This window comes from Dama dama, chromosome 18 (assembly GCF_033118175.1).
Source record: "Dama dama isolate Ldn47 chromosome 18, ASM3311817v1, whole genome shotgun sequence".
In the NCBI taxonomy this organism is placed as follows: Eukaryota; Metazoa; Chordata; class Mammalia; order Artiodactyla; family Cervidae; genus Dama; species Dama dama.
The window spans coordinates 107,935,178-107,954,337 of NC_083698.1; the positions used below are offsets into that span (position 1 = coordinate 107,935,178).

Here is a 19,160-nt window from a genome sequence, read left to right on the forward strand (position 1 = left end):
GGTCCACGGGCAGCCCAGCTTGGCGCTGACCCGCATCTCCCTGGGTGACCCCGGGGGTCTCCCATGCCATTGCTAGCTGGAAATCGAGGAGGAAGTCCTCTGTCCATTGGGGGTACCTTAGGATAAAGAGACCACTTCCCCTGGGTGAGATGAAAAGGGGGGAAGGGAGAAAGGAAACTCGAAATCAGCCTCCCGGGGGGCCCCCTGCCCAGCACAGGACCCTCTCAGGCCAGTCCAGCTGTCTCACCTCCATTGGCTCTCATGACACGGGCCACACGCTTTCACGTTTATTCACATGATCCTTACACGGCATTTTCGGCGATCACCCTGGGGCTCCCAGCACTCAGTGGCATGGTCATCCCCAGCTCCCTAGGGTCCCCCTCGAAGCCCGCAGGTGGCCTTCTGCCAGGGGCAGGAGGCTGCGTCCCTTTCATTGCCCACCCCCACCACCGAGGGTCACAGGAAGGAGTGCAGAGCTCCGGCAGGTGGGGAACGGGAGGGGTGGTGTACAGAAGACGGGTGGAGACCCCTCAGCGAAGATGCTGGGTCTGCCCACAGCCCTCGCCCGGCCCACGGGTGCCTGCCTTTCCCTACCGCCTTCTCCCCTCTCCTCTACTCCGATCCACTGCTGCCCCAGAGGCACTCCTGTAGAAATAAACCCTAGAATAGAAGGGACCTTGGAGATCCAACCACTCCTCACTTCACTGAAGAAGGAAACTGAGGCCCAGAGACAGGGAAGGACCACGCGAGACCTCTCAGGTTGCAGCCGGGGTCCGCTGGCCCCACGCTCCGGCTTTTTTTTTTTTTCCTATACTTACTCTAGACCTTTTTCTCCTTTTCCTACTTTTCTCCCTTAAACACCTCTGGCTTCCCAGATGGCCCTAGTACTAAAGAGCTCGCCTGCCAATGCGGGAGACATCAGAGACACAGGTTCAATCCCTGGGTCGGGAAGATTCCCCTGTAGCAGGGAATGGCAACCCACTCCGGTATATTCTTGCTTGGAGAATCCCGTGGACAGAGGAGCCTGGTGGGCTCCATTCCACGGGGTCACAGAGGGTCGGACACGACCGAAGCGACTGGGCACGCACAGAAACACCTCGGAGAGGGGGAGAGCTGGGGAGCCAGGTCGCGGGTGGCGAATGACAGTGGGTGAAGACACCAGGCGCGGGTCAGAGGGGTCTGGGAAGCAGAGCGGAGCTGGCTTGTGAGCGGCCGGGCCAGGGGTGGGGAGAGGGTGGGTACGAAGTGGAACAAGCCTGAGCCGGGCAGGGGCACAGAGCAAGGGGCAGGAAGCACGGAAATGGACAAAGAGAGCAGGTCCCCGAGCCGTCCAGCCATTTATACCTCTGCTCCACCCCAGCCCCCTCCTGGCCCGTGGGGCCCCACCCGTCTTGCTCCTAATCTCAGGCACCCCAGCCTCAGCTTCACTTCCTCTTCTTCTTCTCCTTTGCCTTGGCTTCCTCAGCAGCATCCTGGTCCTTGAGAAATTTCATCTTCTTCTTGCCCAGCGGGGTCTTGAAGTACCAGTCCTGGGTTGCAGGAAGGGTGAAGGCAATGGGTCGGACTCTCGGCTCTGCTGGCTGACCTCGCCCTTCCCTTCCGATGGATCTGAGTCCTCCGCGCGCAGGTCCTCTGCTCTCCTCTGGGGTCCTAGAGTTCCTGCCAGAGCCCTGGTTTCCCTCACACATCACCAGATACTCTGGGCCACGGTCAGGGGCGAGAGGCCTCCTCCCTGCCTTGCAGCCCCTGGTCCTCCCCCAGCCATCCCCGGGGTCAGTGGCTGCAGGTGCCCAGCTGGCCCTGCCCACGAGTCCTTCCCTTCTGAGCTCCCTGGGGAGCAGACGGAGGGGTCCAAAGTGCACTATGGGCCTGGGGGGTGGGCTTCAGAGGGCTGACTCCCCCACTGCTGTTGGCCCTGCCCCCCCCTTCAAAGCCTCACCTTCAGGGACTCCTCCTCCTCCCGGTACACCGGGTCCAGCTTCGCCAGGGGCCCCAGGAACTCTGAGGTCAGGAGGGGCCGCCTGGATAGCTGCAGGAGCCGCCGCTCGGTCAGCACCGCCTGGATGGCTTGGAGGATGCAGCCAGCCGTGTAGCCGTCGGACACCTTGGCCAGGGCGCTGATGTCCAGGTGCTGGGTCCCCTTGGCTCCCTGGGCCTCGATCATATGCCTCCAGAGCACTGCGTGCGGTGTGGGGAGGTGGGGGCACACGGGGCAGAGAGAGGCAGTGGGCACCTCCGTGTCTGCAGAGGAGCTCTGTGCTTCTGGAGGGCCGCCCAGCATCCAGCAGCGCCCCTCCTCCCAGGGAGATAAGGATCTTCCTCCCACTTAACACGGCAACTGAGACTCCGAGGACTTGAGTGGCCCGCCCGTGTCTACACGGGCACACCAGGCCCCAGACCCCAGGCCCCAGGGTGGCTTGTCTAGCCATCCCTCCAGAGCACCTGGAGTGGAGGTCAGGACTCAGAGCAGGGGCCGATGGGGGAAGCGGGGAGCTTTGGCAAGGGCAGTCCCTCGACCCCTTCTCTGACCTGACCCCACATTCCCCGGCCTCACCGTGAAAAAAGTGAAAAAATATTAGTCGCTCCGTCATATCCGACTCTGTGCGACCCCATGGAGACTGTAGCCTGCCAGGCTCCTCTGTCCGTGGGATTCTCCAGGCAAGAATACTGGAGTGGGCTGCCATTCCCTTCTCCAGGGGAATCTTCCCAACCCAGGGATCAAACCTGCACCTCCTGCATTGCAGGCAGATTCTTTTACCGTCTGAGCTACCAGGGAAGTCCTGGGTCGGGAAGATCCCCTGGAGGAGGGCAGGGCTACCCACTCCAGCATCCTGGCCTGGAGAAGCCCACGGACGGAGGAGCCTGGCGGGCTGCAGTCCACGCAGTCTCAAGGGGCCTTACCATAGCGAGAGGCGTAATCGGGCCGAGGCAGGAGAAGGATTCGTTCGTAGGTGTGGCAAAGGCCCTTCATCTCGGCCACCTGTGGCTGGTCGGTGGTCCCAATCAGCATCACGCGGTCCCCGGGACTCAGCAGCCGCAGGGCCTTGGTGAGGTCCTTCTTTATTCGCTTCGGGTCCATCTGTTCCGGGAAAGGTGGGGAGGGAGGGGAGGGGTGGGGACCAGGGACATCATACGGGCTTCTAATTCACAGAGCTCATCCTCACAAGGACCGCGGTGGGGGGTGGGGGTGGGCAGACAGGAGGGGCTGTTGGTCCTGCTTTAAGGATAACGAAGTAAGGCAGGAGGACTCGTCTGAGGCCACGTGGCGGGTGAGGTCTGGAGTGACATGAACACATCCAGCCCTGCCCACGGGCTCTGCCCACCTCCTCCTCATCTTTGGGGACCCGCTTATAGAAAGTCTTCTCCGCATTCCCAATCCAGATCACAGAGGGCTGTAGGTACCGAGCCACCTGGATGCATCAGAGAATAGAAGCCCGAGGTCAGACATCCTTGGGGGAAGGGTCCCCTCCCCATCTGGTCAAACCCAGGGTCAGGGCCGTCCTTAGTCAGTGGCCGGCTCCGTTCCCACATCCTGCCAGCCCCACCTCTGCGCCCTTCCAACACCCATCACATCAGAGTCCCTGCCCTCCCCAGGGGGGCGGTGTCGGTACGGGGTGGGGGCTATGTGTTCAGCTTCATCTCTGCCAAGAGAAGAAACTTCCCTGCCTCCCACTTCCTTCCCACCTCCCCCATCACTGGGGCTTCGGGAATCCACACACTCCCAGCAGGGACTGACTGGTGGGGAGACCTCACCAGCTCCTGAAACGACACCACCTGGGCAGCTGGGTGACCCCGCATCCCCCCGCCGAGCCCACCCAGCTCTGCTGTCACAGTCTGAGAACTCAAGATGCCGTCAGGAGACTCCCAGACCTTAAAGACAACGTGCACCAGCATCTGCACCCCAGTCTTGCCAGGGTATTTGCCCTGCAGGTTCTCTGGCGACAGGTCGAAAAGGTTGGCACCGGTCTCCGTGCACACGGCCTTCACCAGCATCTTCTTGCCCATACCGGAGGGGCCCACCAGGAGGATGGAGCGGATGAGGGGAGCCATGGAGTGTATATCTGGGGAGCCTGAGAGAGAAGACAGGGGGCTAGGAGCTGGCAGGGGGCCGGGGGTGGAGACATTGAGTCAGGGGAGGTCAGGGGCCCCAGGCTGGGCAAGACTAGGGTCAGGTCACGGCTGCACTCTTCTGCCCCAGGGTCTGGGCAATGCCCCCGGGAGAGGCAGCCTGGATGGCGCCTAATGGTTTGGCAAGCCTAATTCCAAAGGGCTACATGGGAAGGGGGGGCCTGGGGGGGAGAGAGGGGTGTTCAGAAGAGAGCCTCCCTCCTCCCAGTGCCTTTCTTCTTTCCATCCCACCTGTTTCCACTCCTGGATTTTGAAGGAATGGAATTAAAGGGTGTGTGACAAAGCCCTTCAGAAAGATCCAGGCTCTGGTGTGTATCAGGGGGTGGGGGGCTGGTCTTCTAGGAACAGGACAGACTAGGGGAGATTGCTCAGGGCTGAGTGAGGGGCTGGAAATGTGGGGTCCTCAGCAGGTCAAGGGCCTGCCTGGCTTCAGGGTGTGACCTCCGGGGGGGGGGCCCCGAGGAAGGCATGGGGGGAGCCCGACACGTGTCCCAAGCCCCTGATGGATACACCTGCCTGGGCCGCCCGCCCCGCGGCCCCGCCAGGCCTCTCACCGAGCCGCAGAATCGCGTACAAGGCCACGTTCTGCCGGATGTCAGCCAGGGAGGGCATAGGCAGCTTGTTTGCCAAGTTCAGGGCCGATCCGAGATAGAGGCAGTCACCTGGGGTGGGGAGGGGGGCGCAGCCAGTGAGCGGCAGCCGCTGGGGCAGGGCACATGGGGAGAAGGGTCACGGCAGGGGTGGCAGTTGGCTTTGGGCATGGCCATGGCCAGGGGAACTGCTCCTCAGTCCAGCCCAGGGGGCAGGCGCTGGGGGGAGGTCTCACCAACGTAGTCTTTCAAAGGCACTGTCTCGCTCTTCTTTAGAAGGCCTAAGACGACGAGCTCTTCAAACAGGGAGTCCATGGGCCTGGCAGAGCATGGCGCAGGGGGGCGCCCGGGACAAAAGCGAAGGGACACAGTTTGGTGGGGGCAGTGCTGCAGGCAGGAGCAGCGGGGGCAAGGGGGACTCGCCAGCGGCGTCCTGTCCACCTTCCTGCGGTCAGGCAACATCGGAAGGCACGACGCTGGCCCGCTGGCCCAGACGGCAGCGTACCCCAGCCGGGTGCCCCGGGGTTTGAGTGGCGTGTGAGAAAGGATCAGCGCCCTCTGAGACCCAACGTGGGTGACACCTGGCCTCTTCCTAGAAACCACATGGAAGATGTACAGGCACTCGGGAGGCTGAGGGGCGGAGCTGGCCATGAACGCAGCTGGCACCAGCGTGCTCGCATCACCAGGAGTGAGTAGAAGGGGACCACTGGCAAGGCCTCCGACGCCCCAGACTGGGATGCCCAGGGGTGGTGGGCAAGTGGGGAAGGAAGGAGACACGGGAAGCAGGGAGCGTTTGGAACAATGCTCTGCTCACACCTCATCCTGAATCTCCACTTTCACAGCACTTTCTTGTGCTTGAGTTCATCCTCACGGCTCTCCCATGAGTCTGGCGGGGCAGGGACTCAGAGAGGTTAAGTGATTTCCCCCAGGTCACACAGCCACAGAGCCAGGCCCCAAAGTCAGATCTGTCCTGGACGAGGGCTCGCTCCACCACCCCCAGTGAAGTGCGGGTTCTGCTACCTGTCTGGGGTCAGGTCTTTTTCCTTCTTCTTCTTCCCGGGTTTCTTGCCCGCCTTCTTCTGGTAGAAAGCAAACACACAGGCAGTGGTCTTCTGTTCCTTGCCTCCCCCGCCTGAGCGCCCTGCCTTGTTTCAGCCCCAGCCCCTCGTCTTGCCTTCGGAGGCTTCATGGGTCTTGTCTCCTCCCTGTCCACGGCCAGCCTCAGGTTCTTCAGCTCCTGACGCATCAGATCATCCACCTGGGGGCCAGCAGGGGGTGTGATGGGGTGACCAGGGCTTGGAGAGGACAAGTAGGAGGCTGAGGATGAGGTCGGGGTCAGGGGGCCCCTCAGGGAAGATCCAGCCCAGCCCAGCAATGGCAGCTGGTGGGGGTGGAGGGTTCTTTAGGAATGTCCCAACCCTGACCCACATCTTGCTCATGCTTGAGCCTGGCATTCGCGTGGGTAGAAGCTCCGAGGATGAAGCCAGTCAGCTTTCAGTTCAAGTCCCAGTTCAGTTCAGTTCAGTCGTGTCCAACTCTTTGCGACCTCATGGACTGCAGCACGCCAAGCCTCCCTGTCCATCACCAGCTCCCGGAGTTTACTCAAACTCATGTCCTTCGAGTCAGTGATGCCATCCAACCATTGCATCCTCTGTCATCCCCTTCTCCTCCCACCTTCAATCTTCCCCAGCATCAGGGTCTTTCCCAAGAGTCAGTTCTTCCCACCAGGTGGCCAAAGTATTGGAGCTTCAGCTTTAGCATCAGTCCTTCCAATGAACACCCAGGACTGATCTCCTTTACGATGGACTGGTTGGATCTCCTTGCAGTCCAAGGGACTTTCAAGAGTCTTCTCCAACACCACAGTTCAAAAGCATCGATTTTTCAATGCTCAGCTTTCTTTATAGTCCAACTCTCACATCCATACATGACTACTGGAAAAATCATAGCTTTGACTAGATGGACCTTTGTTGGCAAAGTAATGTCTCTGCTTTTTAATATGCTGTCTAGGTTGGTCATAACTTTTCTTCCAAGGAGTGTCTTTTAATTTCATGGCTGTGGTCACCATCTGCAGTGATTTTGGAGCCCCCAAAAATAAAGTCTCTCACTGTTTCCCTTGTTTCCCCATTTATTTGCATGAAGTGATGGGACCAGATGCTATGATCTGTTTTCTGAATGTTGAGCTTTAAGCCAACTTTTTGACTCTCCTCTTTCACTTTCATTAAGAGGCTTTTTAGTTCTTCTTCACTTTCTGCCATAAGGGTGGTATCATCTGCATATCTGAGGTTATTGATATTTCTCCCGGCAATCTTGATTCCAGCTTGTGCATCTTCCAGTCCGGCATTTCTCATGATGTACTCTGCATGTAAGTTAAATAAACAGGGTGACAACATCCAGCCTTGACGTACTCCTTTTCCTATTTGAAACCACTCTGTTCTTCCATGTCCAGTGCTAACTGTTGCTTCTTGACCTGCATACAGGTTTCTCAGGAGGCAGGTCAGATGGCCTGGTGTTACCGTCTCTTGAAGAATTTTGCATAGGTTGCTGTGATCCACACAGTCAAACACTTTGGTGTAGTCAATAAAGCAAAAGTAGATGTTTTTCTGGAACTCTTGCTTTTTCAATGATCCAGTGGATATGAGCAATTTAATCTCTGGTTCCTCTGCCTTTTCTAAATCCAGCTTGAACATCTAGAAGTTCATAGTTCACATACTGTTGAAGCCTAGCTTGGAGAATTTTGAGCATTACTTTGTTAGTGTGTGAGATGAGTGCAATTTGTGGTAGTTTGAGCATTCTTTGGCATTGCCTTTCTTTGGGATTGGAATGAAAACTGACCTTTTCCAGTCCTGCGGCCACTGCTAAGTTTTCCAAATTTGCTGGCATATTGAGTGCAGCACTTTCACAGCATCATCTTTTAGGATATGAAGTAGCTCAACTGGAATTCCATCACCTCCACCAGCTTTGTTTAAAGTGACACTTCCTAAGGCCCACTTGACTTCGCATTCCAGGATGTCTGGCTCTAGGTGAGTGATCACACCATCGTGGTTATCTGGGTCATGAAGATCTTTTTTGTATGGTTCTTCTGTATATTCTTGCCACCTCTTCTTAATCTCTTCTGCTTCTGTTAGGTCCATACCATTTCTGTCCTTTATTGTGCCCATCTCTGCATGAAATGTTCCCTTGGTATCTCTAATTTTCTTGAAGAGATCTCTAGTCTTTCCCATTCTATTGTTTTCCTATATTTCTTTGCATTGTTCACTGAGGAAGGTTTTCTTATCTCTCCTTGCTATCCTTTGGAACTCTGCATTCAAATGGGTATATATATCGTTTTCTCCTTTGCCTTCAGCTCAAGCCCCAGATCCACTGTTTAAAGTCTGCGTGGGGGACTTCCCTGCTGGTCCCGTGGCTAAGAATCTGTCTTGCAATGCAGGGGACGCAGGTTCAATCCCTGATCAGAGAACGAAGATCCCGCATGCCACAGAGCAACTAGGCTGTGGCCCACAACTACTGACCCCCACCCACAACTAGAGAGTCCACGCTGCAACGAGACGTCTCAAGGGCTGCAACTAAGATCCAATGAGGCCAAATAAATTAAATAGTCTGCGTGACCTTGAGCAATTTCGTGACCTCTCAGCCTGTTTCCTCACCTGTGATGTCAAGAAAATCAAGGCGCCTGTCTCACACGTTGTTGGAAAGATTGTGTGATCCAATGCTCCCAAGGTGGGTGGCACAGGGTGGGTAGAGGACGGTGGGTATGACCCTGGTGCAGAGCCCCTCATGACCCTCTCCCTCAGGGCTGCGTCAGAGGACCCCAGGGACCAAGATGCACCCAGACGGAGCCAGGACTAGGCCGGGCAGGTGGTGCCTAGAGGCAGGGTGCTGCAGAGGCTGGCGGGCCGGGGGTGGTGGGAAGCAAGGATGGAGCCTGATCCTTGGGGGTCCCGCAGGAACACTCACCTGTATGCGGATCTCCTGTTCCACGTCTTTCCTCTGTTCTATCTTGAGGGTCTCGGAGTCAAAACTCTGGCTGGGAAAGAGGCTGTCAAATCGGTTCTTCCACAGATCTGCCGGTGCAGGGGTTGTGTGTCCAGGATCCAGAGGTACACACACACTCACACTCATGTGCACACAGACGCTCACAGGTGCATGCACACACGCTGGCCCGGCTCTCCTCTCACCGAGCTGCCTGGCACTTCCACCCAGACCGCAGAGCGAGGCCTGATCCCAAGACCTGTGGCCACAGGATTCAGACCCAAAGCCCAGGGAGCACACCTCACATCCCTCTCCTCCTTGGCTTTTTCCCCTCGGCTGTCACCCCCACGTCCCCAAGCCCCCCACACGTGGCACGGGCCCACTCTCCCGGGGACCAAGGTCATCCCAAGAGCCCACAGGCCTGACCGCCCCCCTGCGCTCACTCGTGTACTCCTTGTGGCCGGCGTTAATTGCAGGGATGGATCTGGAAGGCAGTGCCCTAAGCATCGTGTCTGCTTCCTAGAACAGAGACATCCTCCGCTCGAAGCCCTCACCTCCGCGCATCACCTCCGGGCATCTGGTCCTGATCCTCCCAGACCCACCTCCCGCTGGGAATTCTCTGAGACTCCGTGCCCCTGCCCCCTTGGTCCGTGGCTCCAGGCGGTGCCTTACTCCCTTCTTGGTCTTTTCTCCCTTCTTCTTCTTTTTCTCTTTTCCCTCCTTTTCTTTCTCCTTGTTTTTCTCTTGCTCCTTTTTTTTGTTCTCCTGGACTTGCACCTCCAGTTCCATCCTCACCTGTGACAGACACAGGAAGATGCTTCGTGGAAGACCGAGGGGGTTGATACAAGCCAGAGAACCCCGGGGCATGAGCTAGGGATAGACCCAGGATTCCCAAGGCCTCGTGTCACTGGTGGGATCCAGGCGCTGAGGGTCCAGGAAGAAAGGGGCTCAACTGAGCGGGTGGGTGCTTGCTCAGAGCTGCTGCTCTCCCCAGGAGTCTCCATGGAGGTGGGGACCTGGAGTCACAGTGCTCTCATCAGACATGTTGCCTCTCTCTGACCAAGGGGGCCTCCTCCAGCTCCTTCTGGGGACCCCCTCCTCCACCACATCTGCGTCCTCTCCCCCAGCCCCCGCCACCCTCAGCTGACATGCAGGTTACTCTCTCTAACCTCAGATTCCACCTAACACAGAAAGGCCTCTATTCCCACCTCCGGGGTACCTGTTCTGGAGTCTTGTCTGCAAAGATCAGGGAGGATCCACCTAAAGACTCGTCCGGATAATCAGGGAATCGGCCGGTGAGGGCACTAAATGGACATAAGATGGTCGGAGAGATGGATGGATGGAAGGATGGGTGGACGGAAAGGTGGATGGACAGATGGGTAGATGGGTGGATGGATAGGTGGATGGATGGACAGATGGGTGGAGGAACAGAAGGATAAATGGATGATGGATGGGTGGACAGATGGGGGATGGATGCATGGATGGATGGACAGATGGGTGGATGGACGGATGGGTGGATGGATAGGTGGATGGATGGGTGGGTGGATGGATGCATGGATGGACACATGGGCAGAGGAACAGAAGGATAAATGGATGATGGATGGCTAGATAGATGGGTGGATGGACAGAGGGGTGGACAGATGGATGCATGGACGGTCAGGTGGATGGATGCGTGGATGGGTGGATGGATGGAGAGGACGATGGAGAAAGATGAAGGACAAGGAAGACAGAGGGAGAGAGGGAGGGAGTGGATCCTTACAGAATAGAGTAGGGAGTGTCCCTGGACACTTTCCCATCTTATTCTGCCATTTTCTCTGCCATCTGGGGAAGCAGGAAGTCGTGTGTGGAGCTGTTCCCTTAGGCTGGGGGCCCCGAATTTACACCCAGTGCGTCAGCAGCATGTCAGGGGTTCGGGGCTAAGCCAGGGTGGGGTGAGGAGGGCAAGGGGGGGGGGGTCCGTGGTGGGGGAGGGGGCGGGTCTGCGGAGGCTGCGGACACTGACTGGCACTCAATGAACCACTGTCGGATCTGCTCCTTCATCTTCTCCTTCATGTCGGGCCCCTCCAGCTCCCTGAGGTGGTCGTGGGCCTTCACCACGGCCAGCTGGAACTCCTCCTCTTTCTCCGTCTGCCGGAGCCTGCGCACATCCGCCCCGAGGCTGGCCTGGGACGTGGCGCCCACGGGGTCCGCCGGGCTGGCCGAGGGGAGCTGGGGACGTGGACCGGGAGGCGAGGGGCTCAGGGGTGGGAGTGGGGCGCCCCAGCAACCGCCCCCCCCATCCCCGCACAGAGCTCCGCGCACACACACCCACGCGGAACAACAGGGCTTGACTGCATCAGGAGAAATTGTGTTTGGAGCCTGAAACTCGTCTGTGTAAATCACTCTGATAATGAGTTTGCTAGATGCATCCGGGCTGCCCCCGCCCCCCCCAAGCCCAAGCCCGCCCGCTCCCCCAGCACCCGTGCCCCTCCTCCCCCCAGCCTCCGGCCCCAGCCCCACCCCCACGCCCAGCGCCCGTGTTGGCAGCCGCTCCGCAGCCACTTTCCCGCCTCATTGGCTCCCAAATGTATTTTAAATATCACTCTGCGCAGAGACAATTACTGAAAACGCTGAGCTCACACTGTTGATGGGCCCGGGCGCCCGGGCTCATTCCTCACCCACCAGTCGTGCCATGGCCCCCTGCCCCCACCCCCACCCCCCCCCACCAAGACCCGACCCAGCCCTGGTCTCCTGGGGTCCGGCTGCCCATGTCATCAGCGAGCTCCGACCTCCGCTCCCACGTGGGGCCACCCAGTGCCTCCCTCCTTCTGAAGCCCCCAGCCTCCTCGGAGCGGCTATCCCAGCCCTGGTCTCCAATCCTTCTGCCCCGAACCCCAGCACCCCATCCCAGTCCCCCCTCCAATCTCCCCTTATAGGCCAAGCTTTTGCGGCTCTGCCCAGGGCCAAGCGCCCTCCCAGGGATCTCAGAACCTCACTCCGTGGTGGCTTCCTCTCCTAAGTCAGCAGAAACCAGCTGGGGGCCGACCACCGCAGAGCAGCGGGCTCGGGTCTGTCTTCCCTGCCTGCACCCTCACCCCTTCCTGCCCATGCTCCTCTCCCCCACCCTCCACGCACATTCATGCCCCTGTCACCCAGTTCACACTTAGTCATTCTGCCTGCAGGGCAGAGGAGAGGAGGGAGCCGGGGATCCCAGAGCAAGAGGGGAGCCTGTGCCCCGCCTCCAAAGGCTCTGGGGTGAAGGGGGTGTGTCCTCATCCCAACTGGGCCCCCCACGTGCTTCTCACAGAGGCTGCAGGAAACCCACTGGCCCTGGGAACTGGCCTCGTGCCGCTGCCGGGCCCACCCCCTGCAGCCTCTCCTGCCAGCTCCATCATGGGCCAGGGGACAGGATGCCCTGATCCACTGTCCCTCTCCCCACCCCATGTGTGACTTCCTTTCAAAGGGCTCTGGGAGGGAGGGGGGCAGCGGGAAGGGACGTGGCTTGGCAGTGGCTTTCTGCTGACCCTCCACCAAGGTCCCCAGACCCCCCTTCCCCAGTCCTCGGTGGAGGGAGGTGTGCACAGGGCTGGAGGCGGGACGCTCACCATGCCGATGAACTCCATCTCGGTTTGCCGGTCCTGCTGAGTGCGTTTCCTCTGCAGGTAACCCTTCCACACCTGGGGGGACACATGGGCCTGGACACTCTCCACACTGCCTTTCTGCTGGGATGCAGGGTAGGGGGCAGAGCTCTGGGGAGGGCACCTCTAGGATACAGATCACTGGCCACTGACCCCTGAGCAGAGATAGCCCAGACAGGGTGGGGCCAGTCTGCACCCAGATGCCCGGCACTCTCAGAAACCCCCAGGAATTCCCTCCGTCTCATCTCCACCTTCTAACCTGCCTTTAAAAATATTTATTTTCTTAGTTGTGGCAGGTGAACTCTTAGTTGCAGCACATGGGATCTAGTTCCCTGACCGGGGATCAAACCTGGGCCTCTTGCATTGGGAATGCAGGGTCTTAGCCAATGGACCACTAGGGAAGTCCCTAATCTGCTGTATCTTTTGAGGCACAAATCAGAGTTCAGATTCTACCTCCTCTGAGAAGCCCTCTCCACTCTCACTTTTCAGCATACTTACAGCATCTAGAGTAAAAGCTTGTTTCCACCCAGGCCCATAGACCTGGGTGCTGTTGAGGCCATGCAGCTCCCCTAATTAATTCCTACATGTCACAGGGAAACTGAAGCCAGAGATGGGACATGGCCTCTCCCAGGTCCCAGGGCCGTTCGGCACAGAGCCGAGACCAAGGCCTGGTTTCCTGACTCCTCACCCAGGACTCCTCTCCCGGCTACTCTTGGGCCTGTGGACAACCCAGTGCCCTGGGGAGGAGAAAAGAGGGAGGCAGGGCCAGTGCCTCGCCTGGTAGTTTGACTGAGACAGAGCCTCAGTGGGCAGGTTTTGTGTGCAGGCTCCTGTCCTGGCTTTGTCTTCCTGCTCCCATGACGAGCACACGAAAGACCCCTGATAACTAAGGGCCTCACACAGTCTCCCCTCTGATGAGGGCAGTGGGGAACCCGGGACCTGGGATGCAGTGTTTCCATACCCTCGATGTCCGGAGACAGGGACAAAAGGACTCGCTTTGACTTTTGGGTTGGGGGAGGATGCTCCAGGTTTGGGGCTGACCCTCCTTCTCCAAAGGCTTGTTTCAGTGAGCCCCGAGGGCGAGGACCCCCTGTTCACTCCTGGGGCAGCTAGACCTGGGAACCGGATGCACAGCACCCCAGCCCAAGACTCCCTGCAATCTGAAAATCTATCTCGGTTGGAGGGGACGTCTGTTCTCAGGGCCGCTGTCTGCTAGTTGGCTGGTTTGCTCTGGGTTTGGGGGGAGAAGTTCTAAGTCTCCTGTATTGGGCTGGGGAACAGAAGTTTTTGAGGCTCTAGGACTTGATAGAAGATGGGAGAGGAGCCTGACTTAAGAGAGAAAGCTCCAGCAGCCCCAGGTCAGCAGTCCTGGGCCTTCCTGCCCTAGAGGCGTTCTCTAGGGCGCCTCCCATCTTATCAAGCAGGTAAGCACTGCCCCCCTGTGAGCCGGCTTAGCAGCACCTGGGGGGAAATCCGCAGGGCTGCCACGAGACAGAGGGGAGGCACGCCCCCCAGGACAGTGGGGCGGCATGGGGGGCGGCACCTAGAGATGGAGCTGGGTGTTCTGTAGTGAGGTGGGAGGGCGTGTGATGAAAGGGTGACCTCGGGCGGCCCAGACCCCGAAGACACCTGGAGTCATCAATTCTCAGACTCCATATTCTTCATCGTGCTTCCTTTTGCCTCAGCTGCCCGGAGGCTCAGGCTACAATTCATGATTCATTTCTTTGCCTTTCTTTTTTATTTTTTCAGTTATGACAGAATGATAGCATTTACAGGAGACTTGGGAAATACAGAAGAGAGTTACATATGGTTCCACTACATATTACAACTATTTTTTTTAAGTAGATAAACTAAGATTTTTAGCTGGAGCTTCCCTGGTGGCTCAGACGGTCAAGTGTCTGCCTGCAGTGCGGGAGACCCAGGTTTGATCCCTGAGTCAGGAATATCCCCTGGAGAAGGAAATGGCACCCACTCTAGTATCCTTGCCTGGAAGATTCCATGGACAGAGAAACCTGGCGGGCTATAGTCCATGGTGTCGCAAAGAGTCGGACACGACTGAGCGACTTCACTTCACTCACTTTCAATATCAAACTCTCAAAAATTCATAAAATGAATAGACAGAAAAGCAAAAGGATATAGTAGGCCGGAAAATTTTTTGTGACTAATTTTTCACCGTCTTACAAGTTTTTGGGATGATCGTCTGCTCTGTTCTGCTGCTGCATTATGGATCTTTCTCCCCTAATTTTAAATTTTTATTTATTATTGTTATTTTTAAAATTTTTGGCTGCACCATGTGGCTTGTGGAATTTTAGTTCCCTGAACAGGGATCAAACTCAGGTCCTTGGCAGTGAGAATGAGGAGTCCTCACCACTGGACTGCCAGAGTATTTCCTTTCTCCTCTGATTTTAATTATCCTTCTGTTTGAGGGACTTTCATGGCATCCCACTTCAAGTCTTTTGGGGGAGATGGAGAACACATAATGAATAAGATACATGTTTATTACCAGTGAAGGTCCCTAGTTTAACATCTAGTTGTGGGGCAGCAGAATCCAAGCACCTGTGTTTCTGTCATCAATTGCTGAGCCAGGAAGGCTTCCTAGAGGAGGTGACTTTCCTCCAGGGTGCCTGGTGTGGGGGGTGGGGGGTTTTTACCTTCTGTATGGTGATGGCTGCTTCATCCTGACTGAACTTGAACCGACCTTCCTCCCGAATCTTCCGGTCTCGCTCCTCCTCTTTCCGAATCTCCCGCATGAAGGTGGCCCGGAGTCTGCCTTGCCTGGCCCGCTCTGCCTTTTGCAGTAGGATTATGGCCTCAGTCCGGCTTAACATTGGAAAGCTCTGGCCACAGCAGGAGCAAAGGGGGAGGAAACGAGGGAGGGTTTGCCATCTCCAGCTGGGAGACCAGTTCCCCAAAAACACGCTGGGGGTATGTTACAGGGCAGTGAGGTGTCCAAGTCGTGTGTCTCTGCCTTGGTGTGGGAAGGTTACGAGGAGCACAGCGCAGCCGTGAGGGGGCCAGGATTACCCAGAGCGCTCTCCAAGGTGGTGGAGGGCAGGACGGGGCCTCCGCGTCCTGAAGCAGGGAGCTCTGTCCCAGGGCGGGCGGTGTCTCCCTGACTCACCCCCTCTGAGATCTCCGGCTTCAATCTGGACAGCAGCTCCACCAGCATGCGTTCACGGTCCTTCAGGATGCTGGACTGCTCCAGCTCGAAATACTTGGGAATCGGAACCTCCAGATCTGCCTTTGGGGCAACACAGGAGAAGAAGAGTTGGGAATAAAACTCCAGACCCTCTTGGCCAACCCATTACTGCTTTCAGCTGCATACATACCCCTGGGGCTGGCTTCCTCCATCCTAGAGCTCCAGGGTGCGAAATGTACAGACTTTGGGCAGATCACCCCAAGACTCATTCCCCTCGTCCTTTGACCCTATCACGTGGCTAGAGTTGGATTCTGAAGGATCGGGGTAGGTAATGGGCAGTGGTCCCAGTCCTAGCTGTACATCTGAATCAACTGGGACCCAAACTCTTAAAATGCAGGCTCCTAGGCCCTCCCTGGGCAACCACATCAGAATGGCAGGGCCTGGAGAAGGTCTGTTTTTTCAAGTCCACAGCTGGGTCTCAGGCAGCTAGTAGGGGAAACTTTGAGTCCACCTTAGACGTGGAACAGGGAGCCCTGACCGCGGGGTGGGCTGGAGGCCAGTGCAGAAGCGCTGTGCCCTGGGACTTGCTGATGCACAGACATCCCCTGAGGGTCTTGTGAAAACACAGAGGCAGGGTAGTGGTTTGGGGTGCAGCCAGAGATTCTGCATCTCTAACAAGCTCCTAGGTGATGCTGATGCTGCTGGTCTGCGGACCACACTTTGAGGAACAAGCCTCCAGGGGACCCTTTCCAGTAATCCCCTGCAATGGGGTTCGTGGCTCCTCCGAGCCAGACAGAGCTTCCAGCCTGACTCCCCAGCCACCCTTAAGTACTTTTTTTTTTTAGATTTATTTATTTATTTTTGGCTGTGCTAGGTCTTTGTTGTTGCACACAGGCTTTCTCTTGTTGCAAATGGGGGTTACTCTCTAGTTGGGGGTGCACAGGCTTCTCATTGCGGTAGCTTCTCTTGGGGAGCTCAGGCTCTAGGCTCAGTCCTGGTGGCTCATGGGCTCAGCTGCCACATGGCATGTGGAATCTTCCCAAAGCAGGGATTGAACCCGTGTCCCCTGCATTGGCAGGCAGACTCTCAACTGCTAGACAACCAGGGAAGTCACACCTCCTAACTACAGTGCGTGAACTTCCCAAACCCCATCGTCCGATCTGCCCTGCCCGCCTTCCCTTGCATCTGCAAGGATGCCCCAAGGCCCGCGGTGTCCGAGGAAAGTCAAGGCCACCCCTCCTCCCAGCTGGCTGGGGCTTGGTTTGCTTCCACAAGGAGGGGAAGATCAAGGCTAGCCCTCCCCCCAGCTCCCCGCCCCCCGAGCTGGGGTGGGCGCAGTGCTTGAGCAGCCCGCGCACCGGGGTGAGCTTTAAGTCCTGCAGCACTTGGTCCAGGCAGTGGGTCTCACACAGGTCGGCGCGAACCAGATCGTCTTTGAGCTCCAGCACGCGGCAGGCCACACTGTCCAGCAGCCGCCGCAGCAGCCGCCGCTTCTGCGGCTGCACCATCTGGTCGTAGAGGGTGTCGAAGCGGCGCAGCAGCCCCAGGTAGTACAGATAGAGCGAGGAGAGCCGGTACCGGAAGGACTGCCGCTCGCGGTCGGGAACAGCTTCCCCCAGCAGCGACTCCTGGTCCAGCAGCTCTTCCAAGATCAGGTGGGAGGAGTCCCAGAGGCGCTGGTAAGCTCTAGGGGGGGTGCCGGCAGGGGGCGCCCTGAGTCTCAAAGGACGGGGAAGGGGGCGAGAAGGGGGCGCCCTGAGCCTCAAGGCGGGGAGGGGGGCCGGCAGGGGGCACCTTGAGCCTCAGAAGAACAAGGGCGGAGGGGGAGGGGTGGGGTCCCTTGAGGCGCCTGAAGACCTGAATTCAAGGTCCCAGAAGGTGTGATGCTAAGGAGACTCATGGCCCCGAGGGGGAGTCCCAGGAAGGGAGAGGCCTTCAGGGAACTGAGATGGTGGCCCCAGTGAGACCCCCTGAGGCTTAGAAGCTGAGGGACGGGGGCTCCTGGGGCTGGAGCCCACCCAGGGAGGAGCAAGGAGGGTGGCGAATGGGCACCGCCCTGAGGGCCTCCTGCCAAGGGAGGGGCCTTTTGGAGCCTGTGGCTGGTCCCTCCAGGCTGGAGGGAGCCCCAGCAATGTTGCAAAGGTCTAAGATGGTGGGCTGGAAGTGGGGGTGAGGGTGAACTGTAGAGAAGGGTACTGCACGGAGGGACTGTTCTGGAATCAGTAGCCTGAGGGAAACCTGAGCACAGGCAGGAGCGGCCAGGGTGGCTGTGTAAGTGTTTGGGGTCGAGGTGGGGCCAGCCCTCAGGAGCGCCGCCCCCCCCCCACACCGGCCTTGTCCCCAGCTGCCTGGCTGCAGGACCAGGGAGGTGCCATGCCCTTGGCTCTCCCCTCCTTCACTCACGCCTCCGACATGGTGCCCAACTCTACTCTGAACTTTATGAGCCGGTCCTGGAATCCACAGAATGCCTGTGGTTCCACCCGGACTCCGCTCCACAAAGCCAGAATAGCCCAGTTTTAAGGGTTCTGTCCCATTGTCTCAAAGTTCTAAGGCTGTGAGGGGCGGGGGTGCAGGTACAGGATTGGGGGCGTTTATCTCAGAGGACACCCTGGAGGTGGCATGCCAGAGGGTGTGGGCTCCCTTGTAGCAAGCCTTGGCCAGGGCGGACAGCCGGGTCAGCTGCAGCTACTTCCCTTGCGAGGATTAAATGAAAGAATGGGCTTTGTTTGACGTCACCCTGTAGACTGTGAGGCTCTGGGTGGTTGTTAGTCCTAAAGGTGTTCGTCCAGCTGTCCTCTTGGCTGGAGACCAGGCCCAGCCTCCCAACACTCGTGTATGACTGCACCGCAGGGGCAAAGGGGCAGGAGTTGGGCTTGGTAGGCCTGGGTTCACGCGGCTTGTGGAATCTTAGTTCCCCAACCAGGAACTGAACCCAGGCACACGGCAGTGAAAGCGCAGAGTCCTACCCACTGGATCACCAGGGACGTCCCCATGCTTCCCCCTTTACATGAGCACAAACACGCCTGTTCCCCTGGGGTCTGACCTCAGTTCACGTGGTTCGAGTGAGCCGTACCTGTGTAAAAGAATGACGCTGCAAGGAGTAGTGGGTGGGACTCAGTGGTGGTTTGGGGCTCCTTTTGAGCTCTCTGGGGGTTTCCCCATCACTGCTTCAGGCTCGCGAGGACATTTTTTGGAAAATTCCAAGCGTATCAGCCTGGCTCGGGTCTGCTGGGGTAAGCTTTTGGCTCACTGTCAAGTGGGGAACGTCTGAATAAATATATAAGGCAGGGGGCAAAGGACGGTGCGGGGGGAGAGAGACAGAGGCAAAGAGGATCGGGAGAGAATCCACGTGTCCCTAGAGCTTCCAAGGACCTTGCCGAAATGCAGATTCCCATTCAGCACTCTGAGCTGGGGCCCGGGATTCTGCATTCCTAACAAGCTCCCAGGGTGTTACCGAAGCTGCTGGCCTGTGAATCACACCTAGAGTAGCGAGGAGGATAAACACAGTGGGAGTAGGGAGGAGCTGAGCTTCCGGGCTAGGTCTCCTGAGCCAGTCTTTTTCCTGCCGTGGGACAAAAGCGTGGATAATTAGTTCTCACCATGTGGCATCTCCACTGTAGGCTTGACAGAGGAGGAAACATGCATGACATATGTCGGGTCACAGTTCAGCCATCGTTACAGCGAGCCTTTTCAATATATGAACCTGAAGTTACAAAG

General features: G+C 57.8%; 1 protein-coding gene across 1 annotated transcript; it reads right to left on the minus strand.

Annotated features, from left to right (window-relative positions):
* Window positions 1-1,424: 1,424 nt before the first annotated feature.
* Window positions 1,425-17,857, minus strand: IQCA1L (IQ motif containing with AAA domain 1 like). The gene is made up of 19 exons (XM_061166575.1): window positions 17,847-17,857; window positions 16,802-17,129; window positions 15,426-15,545; window positions 14,956-15,141; window positions 12,272-12,343; window positions 10,690-10,895; window positions 9,907-9,991; window positions 9,360-9,482; window positions 9,131-9,206; window positions 8,673-8,779; window positions 5,893-5,976; window positions 5,739-5,797; window positions 4,955-5,037; window positions 4,683-4,790; window positions 3,871-4,070; window positions 3,324-3,410; window positions 2,902-3,079; window positions 1,940-2,178; window positions 1,425-1,529 (listed from the first exon to the last, which is right to left on the minus strand). The coding sequence occupies exons 1-19, from the start codon at window positions 17,855-17,857 to the stop codon at window positions 1,425-1,427; spliced, it is 2,457 nt and encodes an 818-aa protein (XP_061022558.1).
* Between the last annotated feature and the right edge of the window lie 1,303 nt (window positions 17,858-19,160).